Below are 14,868 nucleotides of genomic sequence, written 5' to 3'. Positions count from 1 at the left end.
AGGCCGGGCCGCGCCCGCCGCCGGAGCCTAGTAACCGCGGCCTGCGCCTCAGCGAGCACTGCCAGGCCCTGCAGGCGGCTGCCGCCCAGGTCCTGCCTGGCGCGGCCGGGGGCGAGGTGGTAGCTGGGAGTGCGGGGCCAGTGGGCGGTGCGGAGCGTGGGGAGAAGCTGGCGCTGTACCTGGCCGAGGTGGAGAAGCAGGACAAGTACCTGCGGCAGAAAGGCCGCTTCCGCTTTCATGTCATCCCTGATGGCAACTGCCTGTACCGTGCTGTGTGCAGGGCTGTGTATGGCGAGCAGCGGCTGCACGGCGAGCTGCGCGAGGAAACCGTGCACTACATTGCTGACCACCTGGACCACTTCAGCCCCATCATCGAGGGTGACGTCGGCGAGTTCCTCATCGGTGCTGCGCAGGATGGAGCCTGGGCCGGCTACCCAGAGCTGTTGGCCATGGGGCAGATGCTGAACGTCAACATCCACCTCACCACTGGTGGGCGGCCCGAGAGTCCCACCGTCTCCACCATGGTGCACTACTTGGGCCCTGAGGACCCCACGCGGCCCAGCATCTGGCTGAGCTGGCTCAGCAACGGGCACTATGATGCTGTGCTGGACCGCGCCTGCCCCAACCCTGAGTATGAGGCCTGGTGCCGGCAGACTCAGATGCAGCGCAGGCGGGATGAGGAGTTGGCCAAGTCCATGGCTGTGTCCCTGTCCAAGATGTATATTGAGCAGAACGCCTGCTCCTGAGCCCGCCTGGGCCCTGCACTAGAGACAGACTGTGCGCTAGTACCCAGGTGGCAATGCCTTAATGCTTCAGGAAGTGGCCACGGTGCCCCTGGCTGAGGAGCCCCTACAGTACTGAACTGTTGGCAGGGGCATGACTTAAGCCCAACCTGGTATTTGTAATACTCCCTTTGTATAAAGTGACCCCTGGATTACTTGCGAGCGGATTCACCATGTATATTTGTTTTGGGTTTTTCCAGTTCTCTTTTTTCTATAAGAATGTATTTTTTGCACAGTATTTTTAAACTGTTACCTCCTTCTCTAACATCTCATCTTAGCATTTGGTTTTCAGCTGTACAGCCAAAAAAGAGTTTGTAAACACTTTGTTTTGTAAATAAGGCTTATGAGGCTTTTGCTGTAATTTGTACTTGTACATGTCTATATTTCTACCAAAAGAAATTGATGTCAGGCTCATCTTCCCTGACTGATGAAGGTAAACTTTTTTTCAGTTAAAACCTTGTTATTGTAAAAGTGCAGCAAACTTCATAATGACTACTTTTCAAAGAAGATGCTTTCCCATTTGCCTCAAATGTAGAACAGGTTCTCTGAGCCAGTTGGAAGGCATCTATTTATGAATGGTACAGGGAGTGATTGTAACTCTTCTGTATTTAATTACTGTTTAGAGTAAACTGGCCTCTTGTTGCCTGGTTGGCTTGTCCTTTGTTCTATTAATAACTTGTTCAGTTGTAATAGCAGAAATTTAATTTACAATACAATGTTGTGACAAGATACTAGTCTGCTGCTTCAGCAAAAAAATAAATCTTGGCTGGACCTTGCTGTCTGCCGCCTTGTTTCTGGGGTTTGTTTCTTATATGTAAATGCCCCCATTTTGTTTCTTGGCACTTTGCATTGCAGCAGTAAGCCATTATTTTTTCCAGAATGTTTTATTCCTTTTGATATTCTAATAAAAAAAAAAAAATAGGACTCCTCTGCATTATGTTAAACAAGGAAGTATTTAAGCTAAGACTTGTATGGTTTGCTGGGTCAAACATTCACTGTTTCCAACCTGAAAGCTTTCTCTCTAGTTTCTGGTTAACTTTAACTTGTTAGATATATTTATTAAGTAATGCAGTTTGTACTTTTTTATTTTGTAATATTTTGTGATTTTTTTTTTTTTTTAATCTATACTGTATTTGTATAATAGGAATATTCTCAACTAAGATGGAATGAATAAAAGTATAATTTTACGTGGATTTTTTTTTAAAAATATTTTTTGCATTCCTCTTTTGTATAGTGTAGTATACAGTAGGGGCTCTTTTTTCCCCTGTCCCCTAAGAATAGATGCACAGTGCTGTCTAAGTAGCCGTAAAAGAATGGCTTTCATTTGTTTTGGGTAGTCATTATTTGAGAAAACAAAGTAAAGACAGGTTTTGACCCTCTAGGGATGTGTAAAATGGGAATATAAGAATTTTCAGGTTTTACATAAATACTTGTGACTCTTTAAAATATCAAAAAGTTCTGCACACGCACTAGTGCTGTAAGTGCAGCCTCAGTAAGTTTGTGGTAAATTTTAAAGTTGAGATCTTAAGTGTATGAAGTCCTAAGCAATGGTATCTTTTAAACTCTTTCCATTTTGGCAACTTCTATTTTCAAGGAACCTTTCTTAGGCCTGCTTTGGTAGTTGTAGGAGTTGCAGCGAACTTGGACTGCCAAAAGTGGAGTAAAACCAAACCAAGGCAAAGTGAACAGTCTAGAGTGTGGATTTTTGAGGTATAATTCCTAGTAAGGTATAAAACATGCATTGAGTAGTAGAAATGGTATCCCTGTGGCCCAACTGCAGCTGGGTTTCTTGGTATTTTTAATATCACATCCTGATGCATGCTGCAATCAATGCCTGTAGCTTTTGAGACCTGGAGTAGGAAAGGTCACTTTCAGATAGCTGGATATTTAGCATGTGGCTGCTTATTTCTGTAGTTCATTAATTGCCTGCTAATTCCTGCCTGTAGAGCGCCACTGAGGATGTTGGTGGGGTTGGGGGAACAGAGGAGGGTGAGTGATGACTGTATTGAGCCCTGGATTGCTCCTGTATACCTTGCCAATGTCACTGCCACTGCATCTGGCCTGTGAAGCTCTTGTTCCAGATCCAGCTTGCGAGGAGTCCTTCCATCTAGATCTAGCACTGGGGCTGTGGATGAGTTTGACGCCCCAGACCAATGCTAAAAGCAACTGAAAATAGCATTGTGGGGGCCTATCATCAAACCAAATAGAATTGACAAGGTACAGGGAAGTAACTTGTTAACTCTTGTATTAGATGTGTATAGGATATACCTGTTTTTTATATCTATAAAACCATTTAGATTAATCTTGTGTACAGAATAAACTAATGAAAATGTCATCACACTAGAGCTGAACTTCTCTCTTTCTTCCTCTTCTGCTGTCTATTTGCTCTGATATGTCTAATAGATCCAAAATTCATAAGGCTGCCTTTCTTGTTTTGAGGTGGCTGGCACCTACATAATAGTAGGCTATTTCAAATAGGCAAAGGTTGGATAATGCCAAAGATCAGTATGTTCATTAATCTAGAGTGTTTTCTCATTTGCTTGAAGTTGGTTGTCTCCTGATGCAGCATAAGGGGACTTGCCCTTGCTGACCTAGAGGCAGGGGAAGTCCCAGGGCTGCTCTTGTCCCAGGGGCTTCTGTGAACAGCAGTAGAGGGTGCCAGGCTTGGCTGCGGACAGCAGTAGCTGGGTCCTCTGTTTCAGGCATTTCTGCTATCTGCTCAGCCCCTTGGGTGTACTCTGCTGACTGGGAGCAGGTGCTGGAAGGGGGAACTGCCTGCTGCTGGTGCCATCCCTGGTCCAGTCCAGCATGAGAGACAGTTTGTCCCTGTAGCTGGAGCCCCCAGGAAATATAGAGAGATAAGGAGTAGGGGCTCATCCACTGCTGCCAAGCTTTGCGCTCTGTACTGCAGCCAAGGGCTGGAGCATCTGGGGATAGCAGCTGCAGTGGTCAGGTCCTCCCCTCCTCGCCTTTTCCCTGCTTTCTCTTCCAGGTGTCACATGCCACACTGAGGCTTCAGCCTTGCCTCAGACTCTGCAGGGGACCCAGGGATTGGGGTTGTGGAGAACTCGGGCTGCACTTACATGCCTTATGTTGCAGATGGGGCGTGTGACTGTGACATTGCACCCTCTTCCCCACCCCTGCTAGTGCATATGCATATAGGCATGCATCCCTAAAGATGAATTTTTGAGAACTAAATTTCAGTACCTTAATTTGGAGCAGAATAATTTATTAATGGGTAAAAAAAAATTTAAGGTAGGATTTTCAAAACAACTACATGATCTAGGAGCATAAGTCCATGTGATAATCTGTTTACCAGGGGTAGCATCTTCAAGTGAGTTGTGGAGGCCTGGGGCACAGTAAAGGTATTTAAATGTTGAAGCATGTTTTTTTTAGTTATGTTTTTTAAATCAATGTTTAAATCATGTATGTAGTTCAGACTAAAAATGCCACAAAACTGTTGCAGTTGAATGGAACACTACCAGTTTTTAAACTATGTTTCATTTTGGCTCATTCAGGGCTGTCTGACTCTTACGCAGATATTTTATTATCTGGCTCATGTTCTTTCTGCCATACTTTTATTGAGCATATCTTTGAGGCTTTCTCTGCTGCATACGAGTCTATTCGCTTTCAGCTGGATATCTAACCAATCATTATGGGCAGTAAAATGCCTAGTTTCAGATCTATGCCCCGGGTGGGATTTAGAGCTTTAGTATACTTGGCCAATAATATAGCCAAGAGCAGCCCTTTCTTTTCCCATAGCTGATGTGTGCATTCTTTCAGTTAAATGTTTTCAGAACTACTGCAGAATAATTTCTGGCACTCCAACAAAACTCACTTTTTATTTTAAAAATCAAAACTTAATAATTTTTATAAGTAATAAAATCTGAAATGTCTTACGTTCTATATGATTTGAAGATTGACCTTTGAATGTAAGCAGATAATTGGTTTACATGCATTGTGCTCCACCAAAGGAAACTTTTAGGTACATTGAATTAGGTTGTGCTTGCATTTTGGTTACAACTAGAAATGGTGGAAAAGCTTTGTGAGATTGGCAGTTATTTCAAATACCATATAATGCTTAGTTAACTTAGTCACTTAAAGTAGTTTACTTCTTAACTTAGTAGTTGATAAGGCTGTTGTGCTACTTAATACAGTAACATCCCTGTTATCTGGCATTTTACTAACCAGAATATTAATCAGAATTCTGGCTGGACGCAGGAGAAGTGGTGGGGAAAGCTTGCACGTGGCAGCCATCACACTGTGCTGCCACTGCTCTGCATCTGGCCAAGTAAAAACTCATAGTAACTTACCTTGGGAATAATCACATTAGCATGATATCTCTGCATCTGGCCGAAACATCCACGCTGCGCTGCTGTTGCTCTGGCCAGCCTCCTCTCCCCCCTTTTTGTGTCTGACTGAAAACAGCTGGCCTCAGGTAACCGAAATTTTTAGATACCCGGCACCCCCATTCCCCACTCGGGCCAAATTACAGGGCTTTTACTGTATATCATTAGGAAGGAAGGTGGTGCATGCCCAGTGGGAAAAGAGGTGCACTAACATTATTGTTCTCTCTTGAGCAAACACCACAAACATTGAGGCGATGATCATCTGACATCAACTTTATTAGGCTTGTCACATCACCCAGATGTCCAACTCCAGAGTCACGAAGCAAGTTTTGTTCTCCCAGCATCAACATCAGTTCATGGGAGACTGTCTCCCAGGACCATCCCAAATGAGGGAAGAGTTTGCTGCAAGGATCTTATGAGCACAGTAGGAGATGGAAAAGCGAGAGTGGCAGAAACTGTGTGGCTGACCAAATCAAGAACAGAGCCACCCACACCACACAGTAACACATGCCCAAGTTGCAGCAGAACCTGTTGGCCTTGTCAGCCAACTTCAGACCTACAGGTAAGGCAATCTTGGAAGGCAATCATCCTTGACTGCACAGGATTCCCAACGAAGATGGTGCCCAAAATAAAACTATTATCAAAGAACTTGTTTAGATTGGGAAGAGAATTACCTCACTGACATTCCCTCTTACATCTCCTATAAGAGAGTTACCTCTTGTAACTCTTACAACACCAGAACTGCCAATTTCAAGACCTTAATGGAAGTTTTCTGTTTATTGTTAACACTTGCAAAAATAGTTTTATTTTTTATGAGACATTGTATTGTAAATAAATTGGTCATAGTGACTTATGCTGGTGAATTAGTGAAGAATAAAAAAAGTTGCTGCTGAGTTCTGGGACTGAATTGCTTTTTCACTTTACCTCTCTTATACCTTACCTTACTTTGTAGAATACTACAAGCAAATATCACTTTCAAAAAATTGAATGCAGATAAGGGATGTCTGTGGACTTAGCCTGGATTTTTACTGGGCTAACTGTGTAATACCCTTCTGTGTGGTGTAAGTGCTTTTTACTACGAAGTCATAACCAACCAACCACTGAATGAAGAGTTCCTTGGGGCATGTCTGTATAGCATCTAGTACAATGAAGCCTCAGTTTTGATTGGGGCTTCTACACAAACTACAAATATTGAAATAAATACAATACTCTTGTCTGAAACTTTTATATAAGTGGTTGCTCATCATGGGCACATCTACATGAGACGCTGTCTGCGCAGTGGCCCAAGACTATTGCTCAGTAGCGTTGTGTGGCAGGAACTGTGATGCGACACTACTGTGCAGTAGTCTCACAAAAAAGCTGTTCAGTGGCCCTACTGCACAGTAACTTGGGTTACAACGCAGTCATTTAGTACTTGTTTATACAATTACTTAATGACTGCACAGTCAGTGTTTTGTGTAGATGAAGCCACAATGTTAGAAGTAAAATATTATGCTTGCTTTTCCAGGTGATAGACCATCAAAGCTGATTCTTCTGTAAAAACTCATAGTAACTTATCTTGGGAATAATCACATTAGCATGATATCTGGTGGTCTTCTGCTTTAAAAGGTAATCATTATGAAATAAAGTTTTGAATGACTTATTAATAGACATATCCAATAACTGAAACTATGATATGAGACTCCTAGATATGGCCAGATTGCGGGGGGTGGCTTTTGGAGGGGGGATTTTTTCTTGATTGTTGTCGCATGCACAGTAAATGAACATAGATCAATAATAGTCTATTCATAAAGGCTCCAATATGGTGACATCATAATTTGTCAATCCACAATCCCATTTTATTTTTCATGGACATTGACAAAACATCACAAGGACTTTTATCTTTTGGCATCATTTTCTATATGTGAATCATCCTCACCTGCAATTTTGTGCCACTTGGCTGGCTCCCCCACATAGCTTCCTTTTTGTCTTGAATTTTGAGCAAATGTTTATTTTTTTGATGATTGGATAATTTTTTTTCTGTAGGTGAAGGACAACCATGTCTGTCCTTTATGCATTTTTCTTTCTTTAATTTGAAACCTGCTTTATAAGAACTTCCTGTTTCTAGTCCATGTTGGTTGCTTATGTACTGCTGACACACTACCGAGTCTTCTAAGTTATCAGTATTTGTGATAATACTACTTTCTGTGTTCATCTCTCACTCAATCACGTGATCTCTTATACTCTAGTGCAGGGGTGTCCAACCTTTTTGAATGTGGGGCCAGATCACAAACTTTTTATCACCCAGTGGGCCGGTGAGCCATATTCAAAGACCTCACAGGAAGTGGTATCACATCAGGAAGTGATGTCACATGACCTTTGACACAAATGAAGTTGCAGGAAGTGACAATGAAATGGGTCTGGAAATGTGGTTTAAAATCCAAAATAAAAACAATATAAAAGCAAGAAGGAAATAATACCAAACACTTCACTAAAATAAACACTTTCACTTCTACTCACCTCTCAATGAATGAAAGAAGCATAATGCAAGTTGACAGATCAAACGTGGAAAAGATATCAGCCAGAGTGGAAACTAATCAAAGCAACAAAATATGGACATTTTTGAGAATAATCTTCAAGAAGATTTACTTTTATTGAATTAATAACTTTTTAGTAACACATCTTTAACAAGTAGTAACAAGTTGAACTCCCAATCCTGCACAAAGAGAAACAGAAGCAAACAAAATCCAAACACTGGACAGTATTTTTATGAAGATTTTTACCTGCTCTAAATTTATGTTGGAGCCCAGATCATTCATGCTCTATTCTTGAGCATATTGTTCAGTTTTAAATGAGCATACAGCACAGCTGCAGGAGGCTCAGTTATAGCTTTCCCTCCCTGGTGCACCATCCCATCCCCTATCAAGCAGTGGCTTCCCATGCGCTGCTTCACTTTCCCCCTGCCTGCGCCAGCTGATCCCAAAAGGCAGGAGGCTCCACCGCAGCTTCTGTTGGCCAATGCCGACCTAGCCAGGCGTCCCCAGCAGCACGTGGCAAGCCAGCTTCAGCCACATGCTGCCCCGGATGGGATGGGCCCAGCCAGGTTAGCACTGGCTAGGAAAAGCAGCATGAAGCTGAAGCTGGCTTCCCATGTGCTGCTGGGGACGGGAGGAGGCTGGCCAGGTCGGCACTGGCCAGCAGAAGTGGCGATGGAGCCGTGTTCCTCTTGGGACTGACCGGTGCAGGCAGGGGGAAAATGCAGCTGAGCCCCTGCCGCTCTGGCTGGGCTCATCCCGTCCTGAGCGGCGCACGGCTCCACCACCGCTTCTGCTGGCCAGTGCAGACCCAGCCAGGCTCCTACCATCCCCAGCGGCACGTGGGAAGCCGGCTTCAGCCGCACGCTGCTCTGAATGGGACGGACCAAGCCTGGTCAGCACCAGCCAGGAAAAGTGGCATGCAGCTAAAGTGGCCCGTGGGCCATATGTTGGACAAGCCTGCTCTAGTGTATTGAGAGTGCCAAGACAAGACTGTGGTTTCACCACCAAGTTACTAGTATCTAAGTTCAATTATTTTTTCTGTTGTATCACTTTGGTGCATGAAGCACACCTTACTTAGAGTTCCCCCATTCTGGGGGAGAGGGGAACCACCATATCTTATACATCAGAAAATATGGTAGATTTCAAGTTAATTTTGTATCTTAAATTGTCCTCTCTGACAACTGAATGTCTTGAGTTTCAGAATGATTATCGTGAATACTGTAACTCAGGGGTTGGCAACATTTTTGGCTGGAGTGCCAAAAACACCCCAACCTCCACCCACACCTCAGTTTGGCATGCCAGAGGCAGATGCTGAGAGAAGCTGTGAGGGGCTCAGTCCTGGTTGCTGGTGGTGGGTGCATGTGTGTTTCCAGCTGGGTGGCGGGGGAGGCTCCAGACCCCTTCCCCACCATGTGCCCACTTGTAGCCACTGCTGCCGTGGAGCCCATGCCGGGGGTTTGGGTCTCAGTGCAGCTGTTTGCAGCCTGCCTGCTGGCTGCAGCTGCCCAGAGCCTGGGCCAGCTGTGCAGGCAGCCAGGAAGAACTGGCTGATAATCAGCAATATCTTTGACCACATTCCCATGGCCAAATAGCACAATGAGTTTATGTCCAATTACTTATAGACCTTAACATTTTAGATGTGAACAGAAGAAACATTAATACACAGCAATGAAATCCTGAAAGCCCTAATCACCCCCGTCCTAGAAAAAGCCTGTGAAACTGAGTGAACGGTGTAATATCTTGAATAATATCAATTTAGGATTTTTCAAATGGTAGAGTCAAGAGTTCTTCAGAAAGCTGGCCTCAGCCCCATTGTTTTAAATAACACTACCAACTCAGCTGCCAAGGTAGAACAGGTGTGGGAGGGAAGCTCTTGGAAGTGGTGGAAGATCCGCAACTTCTGCTTTTATGCATCAACAACATTGTTCTAAAATTAACAGGCAGTCAGAGCATATCTTGGCACACTAGTGCAAATTGCTGTCCATGACACATTGGTTAATAGGCAGGCAGCTGTCTCTGTACTAGCCAATTTTGTCTGCTTTTTAATCTGCAGCTCCATACAGGGTATTGCAGTAAGCTAATCTTCAGGTGAGAGAATTCTGTATAATGGCAGTCAAGTTTGACCTGGAAGGAGCAGTTACATACCCATTCCAGGCGCAAATAAAAAATAGTTTGGGCAACAGATTTTATCTGAGGATCTAGCAGCAATTATTTCTTTAATCAGACTTTTAGATTATGAACCTCAGTAACCAATGATAGAAGTACTACATTAGTCAAAGCGATTGACATAATCTCTGCTAAGACTTTCAGTCACTTCCTCCAACCTTTGAGCATTAACTCAGTGCTCTCTGCACTGAGCTCTAGCCAGCTTTTCTATTCACAACCCAATCCCTTTCAGTCACTATACTGAGAGATGAAATTGCCAAGGCCAGGTACCTTAATGCATAAATGCTGTATCTTATGCTTTCTCATTAGTAATTTATATCATACATGTGTGATGTTAGGTGCAAAGAAATGCAAGTCAAGATCCTTTGGAGCAGATAAACATTTTCTGTCAGTGCCCTGGGTTCTCCCAACAAATAGTTGAAAGCTGTTCCAAACAAGCTTTGCTAATCTCTGCCGGGGAACAGAAATACATTTATGATCAACAGTGCTGAAGGCATTTTACAAATTTGAAAATGCCATGGGTACTTGATCATTCTCTGTCAGGAGGAGTTTATCAGCCAGTGTCATTAATATAGTTGTTCTACCAAATCCAGGCCTGAATCCAGATTGAATTAGAATCAAGGAGGCAAGCATAGTCTAGATATTGTTATTCATCTATTTTAGGTTCTTAAAAGGGCCTAATTACCATGGAATGTGATTAGCCCTGAGTTATTTTTGTTTGTTGAGTAAATGCTCCTCTACTGTGGAATGCTTCGTTTGTTGTAAGAGTTTGTTGTAAGAAGATTACAAACCTAATGCTGTGTTTCTCCTTAACTTTTTATTGGTCATCTTGTGTCAGCTACAAAGAGGAAGAAGCAGCTCTGTGAAAAAAGAAATAGCTAAGATCCTATTTGCAATCTTTTCTCTGCAGGGCAGTCCCCTTGCACGTGTGTCGAGTCCCATTGACTTTGGTCAGGCTCTGTGTGGGGCAGGCATTCACCGATAAAAGGCAGCTTGCAGGATAGAAGACCAGTACATTACTATGGAATGAGTATCCTTTATTTCTAACTGACAGATGTGGAGTTGCTATGTAATCTAAGAATACTGAGACATAATAATGTTAGGAACATTTTATGTGACCCAGTCAATGAGATAGTTATTGTATATTGGGTTTTAAGATATTAGCATTTGAATGTACTGGAGCTTAATAGGGGCTGTGAAAACAAGAATCAGGAGAACAACACATTAGCTATAGACAAGTAACCTCCCAGTCAATATTTAAACTGGGGAACAATTAAAGGACACTGGCATTAAAGGACTACTGGGCTTAAGCTAAAGCAACACAGCTATTCTGCCCAGTGCTAAGAATTAAAAGATCCAGTAATGCCAGTGCAACACACACACAAAATGAAAGTCAGATTTTCAACATCATGAGATTTCCTGAAAATGATGATCTAAACCAATATATTAGTGAGGTTTTTTATATAATTTTTTAAAAAGATTTAGGGGATGCTGCCTTCTCTGCTTCCCCCTACATTACCCCCCTACCAAGATGGGGGAGCTGTCATCTGATCTTCATCTCTCATCCCATTTCTATCTTCTGTACCCCTCAGACCTCTTCCTGATCACACCCCCATTATGTGGTACCCCTACATTTACCTCCTGTCCCCTTTCATTTGTCACATGCACCTTTCTGTTGTGTCTTGCAGGCGCTTGTACATGTGATGTCATTACCATGCACATGTGCCAAAAAAGTCACTGTGTGTGGCTTAATGGTGTCACACTACACATGCAAGGGTTTGGGGGATTTTAAATGAGTTTGCATTGTTGCAAACTAAACTACATCCTGATGCAACAATATGTTGCAGCTATTGGTCAGCTCACCCCCAGCTGTGGGAGAGGTGGGAAGGCTCCTCAGAAAAAAAAGATTGGGCCCCTCACTGCTTCTGCCTTCAGCAGGCTTCTGCTGATGGCAGAAGCAGCAAGGGACCCAGTCCTATTTTTTTTATTATTTTGGCAGAGCCTGCCTGCTTCTCCCATGGCTGAGTGGCCCCTGAGCTGCACCCTGGTCCTTCCCTCCATGGTGATATCAACCCCCACAGCCGCCCAGGAAGGCTGCTAGCCGGCCAGGTGCTGCCCCAGCTCTGGATCAGTGAAGGGTTGGATCAGGCCAGGTGCTGCTTCCAAGCTGGGAAGCACCTGGCCTGCTAGCAGTCCACTTAAGTGGCCCTGGGGGGGCACCGCCACTGTGGAGGGAAGGACTAGGGCCCCCCACAGCTCCAGGACCATTCGGCCCACTGACAGCTTGCCTCCCGACTGCAGGTAGGCTCCACCAAAAAAAAAAAGGATCCGGCCCCTTGCAATAACAGTGACAGAAAAATAAAACCCCACGGTTTCAATTAAACACCCACCATTTAAATTTAGGGGCCTTAGAATACAACCCTAAGGACTAAACCCCTGTCACATGTACAAGCAGCCCCAATGCTCTCTCTAGCCTTTTAACAAGTGGCAGCCATTTTATTTGGGGGCTTGGTTTTAATCTCACAAAAGAGTGGCAGGAGGCTGCCACCTTTACCACAGGCAGCCTTACTGCCATATGCAGAGACTGTAGGGAAATGGCAGCCATCTTGCTGGCTTCAGTCTCCTGGATAGTAATAGGAAATGGCAGTCTCTTTGAATAAGGAAGTATTCAAGTGACCAGGGGAGCAGCAATCAGGGAGAAACAAATGGGACAGTTTGCAAACAGTTCACTAGGAGCAAGAGGAAGAAGGGGAAGAGGAACCAGGCACCAAGCACCAGATTCTGCTCTGGGAAGGTAAGCGAGCCAGGGTTGCCTGCTTAGCTTGCTAAGAGTCGTTTGGTGGGTTGTGTGCTCGGGTGTGTGTTATGAGCACCCGAGTGGGCTGATTGCTAATTGATTGCTGCCTGGGTGTAACAAAGGAGCCTAGCTAGTCAAGGCCCAGGAGAGATATATAAAGAAATACTCTAAACACCCAAGGAGAAGCAAATAGGACAGTTTGCAGGTCACTTTGCTAATCCCATCTTTTAAAGGGAATCTGTAAGGTCAGATTCTTTTTGTTAATATGTAATTAAACCTGACTAACCTACATATTTTATTTTAAGCAGCTAAAAAAATCAGTAGTTAGATCCATACTTAAGCCCTTTGTTTAACTAGAGTCCAGAGTGAGGTGGGGGGGTTTTCTTGGAAAAATCTCTCTCACAATCCTTCATTGTAAGCTTGCTAAGAGGATAGAGGTTTGCAGGGAAAGGGGAACACTTCAGGATCAAGGAACAGCAAACAGGTCAGCTACAGAGCAATTTGCTAGGGAAGTTTTGATTGGAAAGAAAGGCAGGAAGTGAGAGGCAGCAGATTAGAAGACCCAGAGGAATGGCTGGAGAATGCTGGAATCCCAGAGCCACTGCCACTTCCAGCTCTTCCTCTTCTTGTGCCCATGAGGTGTCTGTCTAGGCAGGACTGCACAGCATCCAGGCTTCCACACAGCTGCTGGTTTGGTGCTGTGCAGACTGCAGCTTGCCAATTCTTTCCAGTGTCAGCTGGGTGGGGGAGTGCCTGCGGCATGAGCGGTGCCTTCTGGTACTGCCCCTCAGGGAGTAGTCAAGACAGCTATGGGAGGGGGTAGCAACGCTCTGAAGCATCCTCCTCCGTGGGGACTTCATCATAGTTTCATAGTTAGTAGGGTCGGAAGGGACTTGAGCTGATCATCAAGTCTGACCCCCTGCCATGGCAGGAAAGAGTGCTGGGGTCAAATGACCCCAGCAAGGTGATTGTCAAGCCTTGTCTTAAAGACCCCTAGGGTAGGAGCCAGCACCAGTTCCAGGCTGGAGGAAACCTCTAGGACTGTGGAGGAAGGACTGCTTTAGGCGGTTCTAGAAAGGGAAGAGGTTATGGACCCCTAGGAAGGTGGAAGATGAGAAACTTGTGACCTCTGGCAGCAAGAAGTTGTTATCCCCACCTGTAGTGGTTTGCTTGGAGAACAGATTCGGAGCGCTAGCTACAGAGGAGGAGGAGCACATTCTATTGGTGGAAGAGGCCAGACCAGGAATCCTCAAGGTGGGGAGGATTGAGACCACTGCCACAAAGAAGAAGCGATGAGCAGAGGTGGTTGGAGATGCCCTTGTACAGGAGATGGAGGGATCCATCTACCAGATTGATCTGTTGTCAGGGGAGGTCTGCTGCTTGCCTGGAGCCCAGATCCGAAATGTCAGAGAAAGTTTACTGAGACTTGTCTAACCCTCTGACCACAACCCCATGCTGCTCATCCACGTGGGCACCAATGATATTGTGGGGTGACCCGGAGCAGAACAAGAGTGACTGCAGGGCTCTGGGTGCAAGAGTGAAGGGGATTGGAGCACAGGGGTTGTTCTTGATCCTTCCAGTTGAGGGGAAGGGCCTAGGCAGGAGTGGATACATCCCATAGATTAATGCATGGCTGCGCAGGTGTGCACGGAGGGAGTACAAGGAGGAGTGGGCATTAGGGGAGGCCTTCTTATTCATCCTGAGAAATCAGGGCAATAAGCTAGTTACCTCAGATGCCAGTACACCGGGGTGGGCAATTATTTCAGTTGGAGGGACACTTAACAAGTTTTGGTGAGCCATCAAGGGCTGCAAGGGTAACCCTGCCCCTTGACAGGTGCCCTGCCCCCTGGTCACCTTGGATGTCTTGCCCTCTAACCTCTGACCTTTGCCACTGGAAGTCCCTCCCCTTGCCCTGGAAGTATTCCTTCTGGCAAGAGATTTGCCATCTTGGAACTGGAAAAAAAACACCAAATTATATTCTAAAAAGCAAACGTCTACTACAACACACATTCATTTGATTTCAAAAAATATTTGTCCTGATTTTATGTGTTTGCATAGTGTACATAGAGTTCATTGCATAATAGCTTAAAGTAAGTCTTACCTTTGTATACTGTCGGGGGTATGGGTGGATGCATGCAGGGTTTGTAGGGGGCTGTGAGTGTGTGTGGGAGGGTGTAGATGTATGTGTGGTGTTTGTAGCAGGTGGAGAAGTGTGGGTGGGTGTGGGGTTTGTGGGGATGTGTGGCTGGGCATGGGAC

General features: G+C 44.8%; 1 protein-coding gene and 1 long non-coding RNA gene across 2 annotated transcripts in view; both read left to right on the top strand.

Moving 5' to 3' along the window:
• The window catches only part of OTUD1 (OTU deubiquitinase 1), a 10,481-nt gene extending 8,506 nt beyond the window's left edge, over positions 1 to 1,975 (top strand). Inside the window, exon 2 of the mRNA XM_019507958.1 lies at positions 3 to 1,975. Within this exon, the coding sequence (XP_019363503.1) occupies positions 3 to 746 (744 nt within the window). The 3' untranslated portion in view covers positions 747 to 1,975. The remainder of the gene's footprint in view (positions 1 to 2) is intronic.
• Positions 1,976 to 12,829: 10,854 nt separating this feature from the next.
• Positions 12,830 to 14,868, top strand: part of LOC109291491 — an 18,906-nt gene continuing 16,867 nt past the window's right edge. The window contains exon 1 of the long non-coding RNA XR_002095864.1: positions 12,830 to 12,855. This is a non-coding gene — a long non-coding RNA (uncharacterized LOC109291491). The remainder of the gene's footprint in view (positions 12,856 to 14,868) is intronic.

Source organism: Gavialis gangeticus, unplaced genomic scaffold, assembly GCF_001723915.1.
Source record: "Gavialis gangeticus isolate Ggan-Ray unplaced genomic scaffold, GavGan_comp1, whole genome shotgun sequence".
NCBI classification, from domain to species: Eukaryota; Metazoa; Chordata; order Crocodylia; family Gavialidae; genus Gavialis; species Gavialis gangeticus.
The sequence above is the reverse complement of the archived record's forward strand: the minus strand, read 5'-3'. Positions and strand labels throughout refer to the sequence as shown.